The sequence below is a fragment of the Chrysochloris asiatica genome, unplaced genomic scaffold (genome assembly GCF_000296735.1).
Source record: "Chrysochloris asiatica unplaced genomic scaffold, ChrAsi1.0 scaffold00053, whole genome shotgun sequence".
Classification (NCBI taxonomy): Eukaryota; Metazoa; Chordata; class Mammalia; order Afrosoricida; family Chrysochloridae; genus Chrysochloris; species Chrysochloris asiatica.
Genome location: NW_006408571.1, coordinates 13436016 through 13442924, shown reverse-complemented (window position 1 = coordinate 13442924; position 6909 = coordinate 13436016). Strand labels below are relative to the sequence as shown.

Sequence of the window (6909 nt, the reverse complement as noted above, 5' to 3'; positions counted from 1 at the left end):
TGTTAGCAGCAGTCAGGAAATCAAAAGACATACTGCATTAGTCAAATCTACTGCACAAGGCCTCTTTAAAGTATTAAAAAGCAAAGCTAGTGCTTTGAAAACAAACCCAAGCTATGCCTGACTAACCTAAGCATGCCTGACCCAAGCTATGGTATTTTCAATCACTTTATGCATGTGAAAGTTGGACAATGAATAAGGAAGACCATAGAAGAATTGATGCATTTGAATTATGGTGTTGGCAAAGAACATTCAAAGTACCATGGAATTCCAGAAGAACAAACAAATCTGTCTTGGAAAAAAACAGCCAGAATGCTCCTTAGAAGCCAGATGGCAAGATTTGGCTCTCATACTTTGCCATGTCAGTAGGGAGCAGTCCCTGGAGAAGGACATCATGCTTAGTAAAGTGGAGGGTCAGCGAAAAAGAAGACCTCCCAATGAGACAGACGGTGGCAGCAATAGTGGGCTCAAACAATTGTTAGTATGGTGCAGGACCAGGCAGGGTTTTGTTCTGTTGTGCAGAGGGTCACTATGAGTTGGAACCTACTGGTTGACACTTAACAAGAACTTTTACATCATCCGTTTGCTCTCATTTTGTTCTGCTGCCTCTTCCCCAAGTTTCCCTCCAATAGAAGGTTTCCCCCCCACAACAGATGTCTCTTCCATACCCAGTCCTTCAGACTTCATATTCCTATAGAAAGTTCTAAATGAATCTTACCTACTGAAAACAATTTAAAGTACCCCTCCTCTAATTCCTCTGCAAATGAGGAATGAACGTACCATAGGTGCATGGTCAGACATGACAGACACGTAACCCTGCCTCCCTTTCCCTCTAATGCTCCTTCCTGAGTCTTGCCCATACCACCTTTTCCTGGAAAAACAAGAGAAAAGTGGGCATTGGAGAAGCTGGAGGCTTCACAACTCCAAGCAAATGTTTTGCCTGTCAGGGGTATAGAATAAAAAACTTTTCAGACAGCACCTTGACCAGAGCCCCAAAGATGCCTCAATCCCACGCACCAGGGACTCCATTCCAGCCTCTTCTTGGATATTTCTAATGACAGAGTAACCCCAAATTTCCACCTGCTGGGAGCAGCGCTAGCCCAGTATCTCCAACATGCCTTTCAGGACCAGACATAAACACTAAGAAGGAACCAACAGGCCATCTTCCTTTCTCTCTTTCTCATTAAATTGTGAATAATAATGCATTTACTTATTCTCCCACTTAAAAAGCTGTTCAAATCCTTTGAAGAATCTTGCAAGGTAGCTTGGCTATACAGCAGGCAGGACAGTCCAGTGCTTCTGGTGGGGGAGCCAGGGTCTTCCACTCGCCTGTCTTTTGGTCCAGTAAATAGGCATTTGGGTTGATGGTGTAGTCCTTTGTCTGGACATCACTAGTTGTGGTGACGCCTCCACATACAAACACTTTGTTTTCCCCAATGGAGCATATAGCATGGGACACATCTAAGGGGCAGTTGTTGGGCAAGAGAGGCACTGTGGTGGTCGTCTTGTTGGCCTTTATCTTCTGAAGGTTGATTTCCACGCTCTGCCGGTGACTGTGCACACAAAGGATGTTGTCCTGGGAGAAAGAGAGCAGGGGCCGGTGGTTGAACTCGATGGGGAAGGTGATACACTGAACTACATCCCCAGTGTTGGTGTCGAAGCAGTCTACCACCCCCACCCGTGAGATGTAGCCTTTCACCAAGCACCGCCCAGTGACGATGTACAGGTTCCGGTCGCCTTTGGTGATCACAGCTGTGCCGTCCATAGGGATGCTCATCTTCCCTGCCAGGCACCAGGCCTCCTTACGCTCATCATAGCGGTAGATGTTGGAGACATACCTCCTTGGGGCAATGCTCCCACCCACTGAGTACACTGTCCCCCCGCAGGTCACCATAGTGTGAAAAACAAGCCCAATGGGAAGGTCAGGCAGCTTGGTCCAGGAGTTATCATCCATGTCATAGCGCCAGGCCGTCTTCAGCCCGGAAATCTGCTCAGTGGTGCCACCGGAGATGTAGATATAACGGCCAGCAGACGTGGCACTAAGTGCTGCTGCCCGATAAGGCATCTCTGAGAGCTTCAGCCACAGGTTCTCCTGGATGATATAGGCAAACACTCCATCGTTAAACTTGCCGTGGGCCTTTTGGCCACCTAGGATGACTACTGAATCAAGCAGGGCCCCTTTCCGCTGGTAGTTGAGCAGACTGCATGGCCGCTCCTGCTTTCGGTCCATCAGGACACTCTCAATCAGGGTTGCCTGGGGTGAGTTGTTCTCCAAGCTCATCAGCTTGCTACTGGCAAACATTAGTGTCTTGTTGGAAACAGCATTGAGATTGATATAATTGAAGAATTTCTTGAAATACTTCTCACGCTCCTCCTTCCGGAAGTATACCCAATTGATGAGTGAGCTGAGAGCCTGGTCCTCATTGAGAACATGCAGGTTTTCATCACGGAGCAGGCGGCCGAAAATGACAGGTGGGCAGCGCATGAAGTGCATGGAGCCCTCAGGACTGGCCCAGTAGTGGAAATTATCACGAATGCCAGAGTAGGCCAAGTCTGACACCTCTTTGAGCTCAAACAGCTCAGCTAAAAAGAGGTAGCGCAAGCAGTTGGCACGGCGGATGGACTTAATCAGGAAGTCATTGCAGTGGATGCGAAGGCGTGGTGTGTTGAAATACTGGGCCCCACGAAGCAGCTCCTCCACATTCTGCTCTGAGATCACCACCTTGCCACTGTAGAAGTAGTCTAGGAGCTGGTCCACTGTGACTGGGCTCAGATAGTTGGGGTCAATGGTGATGAAGAGCTCATCTGTGGTCTTCATATCATTGCTGGAGATGAGGCTCTTCACCAGTGGAGAGACAGCAGCCAGTACGTTTCGATGTGCAAAGAAGACATGGTGGTCCACAGTCAGGGCCATGTCCCAGTACTCCTTGCGTTTCCTCTGTTTGTTCAGGTTCTGCAGCACAAAGCTATTGTAGTTTTTCTCGGTGAATTCCAATTTCATGATGCTTCTTATTGGCTGAGGCAGAAGCTCAACGGCAGGTACTGGAGGACAAGAGGTTCTCAGGCCTTTGGGATTCAGATTGATGGTTATTTACAGAGCAGTTGATCAGGGAGGGGTGGGAGTGGGAAAGAGGATGATGTCATAGAGTGGATGAGGTCATCACAATGCAGACCCCGCTGAGGCCTTTCTCAGAGGCACAGGGCTTTCCTCCCCCCTCATGATGTTCACCTGACAAGATGTGGCCAGCCATCTGACCAGGACCTAGCACCCAGGACCCAGCGCTAAGGAGGAAATTCAGAGACGTCTGAATTTGGATTTTCAGAGCTCCCATTCTGGATTTTCAGAACTGTGTTTAAGGCTTCTTCTGGAATGTCAGAGCCAATTTGGGTGGGGTATGGGGAGAAGACTAGGAGGGAAATAGGGGTATTTAGGAGAAGGGAAGAGGTTTTCAGATCATCCAGATGAGTCCTCCCGTTTTTACAGCAGGAAACCTGAGGCCCAGAGAAGAGAAGGGACTTTCTCCAGATCACTCAACCAGTTGGAAGTGAAGCAGGAGCTGGGGTCCAAGCCTTCTGTAACTTAGTGTTCCCTTCACTTTTCTGCTCAACTTTCCCTAATCCCTTCCTTCTGGCCTCCAAGTACCTTTTTCTGCCAAGTATCCTGGGCTTTAGAGAAAAACAAAACCAAAAAGAACAATGTCATTTGGCTTCTGACCTTAGTGACCATGGGCATCATTTCTCATCCTTGTCAATGGACAGGTGGAGGCCACTCTCTGGAGCAGGGAAGTCGGAGTTAGCTGTGTGCTGAGTGAGGCTGGGTGTGTTCAGTCTCCACATTTCCAAGTCTCTAATTGTAGAATGTTGGTGGCTAAGATCAGCAGCCCTGGTGACATTGTGGTTAAAATGCTTGGCTGTTACCAAAATGTCAGCCACTCCACAGGAGAAAGATGGCAGTCAGCTTCATGAAGATTGACAGCCTTGGGAACCCTTGGGGCAGTTGTACACTGTCCTAGAGGGTCACTGTGAGTTGAAATTAACTTAATGGCAGTGGGTTTGTGGTTGTTTGTTTGGGGTGAGTAAGCTCTTCCCACTAAGAGTGATTTTGGACAAGCTATTCAGATTCTAAGCCTCAGTTTCTCCATCTCTGAGATGGGAATCATAGTAATGCCTGCTTCAGACTTCCCCTCCCTGTTTAGTAATGCCCTCATTCTTACACATTATCTCTTCCCTTGTCCTTCCAGGCATAGTTTTTTCTTCACTAAGAGGAAGAATGAGGAAATGACTAAAGATTAACGGTGCTTGGCTTGCATTAAACATAAAAAACCCCTCAATTGGTAAGTGCTGTCGAGTTGCTTCTCATAGTGACCCTGTATAGGGCTTTTGAGCAGCAGCTGGTGGATTTGAACTGCTAATCTTGTGGTTCTCAGTCTAGTGCTAATCCTACAAAACCACATCACAAGTACAAAAAAAAAAAAAAAAACAAACCCTAACAACTCTATTTTACTAATATTCATTCTCCCGGCTCTGGCGTTCTGGGTCGCTCCTTTCATAAATCTTTGTACCGATTGTTCATGTGTTATCATTGTTGGCCCTTGTGTGAAGTCCACTCTAGCGGTCCTCTGGACACAGGGTGGGGTTGGTGGGTCGTCTCCAGCCTAGTGGAGACTGAGGATGTGCTGGGCACTCAGCTAAAGTAGCGCACCCCCTGCTTCCACACTGGGCACCGCCCTAGCTCAATTGCAAGATGAAAAATGGCAGGGTGCTTCCAGGTTCCCCAGGGCTGCAGGCCCCGCCTGGTCGAGGATCAGGGTCTCACGGACAGGAGGAGAGCCCCCTAAGATCACCACAGACTCCCTCTTCCCATTTTTCCCATTTGATACTGTGCACCAAAGTGGGGTGTGCGTCCGCCTGGGTTCACACCTCGAAAAGGCGACTAGGCCGGATTTTTTCCAAAGAGGAACCGTTTCAGAGTCTGGCATTAGCTCAGGAGAGTCCTGGCCCCTGGGGACCCGGTGGGTGGAGTGTTCTTCACAGACTTGGCCAGCTCTGACTCAGGCCGGGACACCCTCTTCCTGGTCGGTGTGGCGCTCTGGAGTTAGGGCACACATGTGTGCGGCTGCTGTCAATGCGCAGGGAGGGCTGGGGGCAGCCAGAGACCCCCATGGGGGCCAGGAGCAGGCAGTGTGCAGAGGAACAGAGAGCCCAAAGGCCTTTGGGGCCTCTCAGGAAGGGCTCAGAACATCCGGGCCCTTTTAGCACATTGCCTAATCTAATTGAGCACATTAGCCACCAACCTGGGCTCCGAGTCCCACTCCAGACCCTGGGCCTTATAGGGCCCCTCACAGGAAAGCGCACAGGGGCTCTGGACTCTCCAGCTCTCTCCCTCCTTCCTCAGTTATGCTCACATTCTTTTCTTTGTCTCCTTCACGCATCCTGTCACTCGTTCCAGCTTTTTCTTTATTTTGGGATTTGGTACTTTGAAAATTATTAAATCATTAGTTTATTACCACATTCGTTCACTCTGAATGCCAGTGAAAGCCTCAGTCCCTTGAGAAAGCCAGGTCTGCATGAGCTTAAGAATTTGTTTTCTCCATTGGCTTAGATTGCACTCCCCTTCTGTCACTCACTAGCTGTGTGGCTTAGGGAAGTCCCTGTGTGTCTGTCCTCACCCTATGACAGGAGCTGAGCTCTAAGTACTCCTCCCGAGTTCTGGTGTGGAGCTGTAGGCTAAACGCTGCAAAGCACAGGTTGGTGGTTCAAACCCACTAGTTGCTCCCTGGATATCCTATGTTAAGTGCCCTCAAGAAATCCTGTATAGCGTTTCCGAGGAGCAGCTGGTGAGCTTGAACCGCTGACCTTGCAGTCCAGCGCATTAACTCACAGCATCACACCAGGACTCCTCAAGGCTTGTATAGCTGGGCACATTGAGACCAGAGAGCAGGACTTCTCAACTCAGAATTCACAGAGCTGAGCCTTGGACTTGCATTGTTCCTGATTTCCTGCCCTCTAGCTACAAAGGAGAACAGGCACGCTTGGCTTTTACCCTGCTCTTGCTGGATTTGTCGGATTGTTGTCTTTAGGAATCTATGAAAGAAGTGAGATTACTGCCCACCTGTCCAGCCAGCTTTGCCGTCGGGCTTTTCTCCAACCCTGGAAAGTTTGCCTGGCACCAGTTTACTCCAACCCAGGAAACAGACTCTGGTCTAGAGGCTGGCTGCATGCTGGCTTTGGCTAGCTGATAGTGTGTGTGTATGGGGTGGTGGTTGTCTCTAGGAGCCACCAAGCAGCTCATTGACTGGTCATCCAGGTGTGGCTGAAAAGGACCTTAGCCGGAGGTCCTAGAGCTAAGTGTCTCCACCCCAGCCACCCTCAGTTTCCTGCTCAGGTCAGCATTCCTGAGGCAGAGTAGCTGATCATCCTGAAGGAACTGGCAGTTGATGGTGAGAGACAACCAGAGAACAGTGTTCTGTTCAGGGAGACACCCTAGGGAAGGGGACACTAGTATTCTAACTTTCCAGGGACGATCAATTTGTTGGGAAGTACAGAAGAAAATGAGGGGTTTATTTCAAAGATACACAGATGTGGCCTGCAGCTAATTGCTTAGAACACTCTCTCTCAGTATCTTTACTTTTGTAATTAGCTTCCTAACTTCTGTTTATTTTCCACTTATAACTTGACTTACATGTAGTTTTTTGGGTTGTCATGTCCTAAATTGAATTTATGACATCATTATTTCCTTAGTTTTTTTCAATTCCACTGCAAACTGGTAATCTCTCACCACATTCCCTAGCTCAAATTCCTGACACCCATACACAGCCTGAGGCTATGCTGCTCAAAGGGTCCTGGTGTGGCACTGCCTGAGTAATGCACTGAACTGCAAGGTTAGTTTGAACCACAAGGTCAGCAGTTCAA

At 48.8% G+C, this 6909-nt stretch overlaps 1 protein-coding gene across 1 annotated transcript; it reads right to left on the bottom strand.

Moving 5' to 3' along the window:
- Window positions 1-1167: 1167 nt before the first annotated feature.
- On the bottom strand, window positions 1168-3105 carry CCIN (calicin). The gene has a single exon (XM_006863095.1). It carries the CDS (start codon window positions 2996-2998, stop codon window positions 1232-1234), a length of 1767 nt encoding a protein of 588 aa, XP_006863157.1. The 5' UTR covers window positions 2999-3105; the 3' UTR covers window positions 1168-1231.
- Window positions 3106-6909: the final 3804 nt, after the last annotated feature.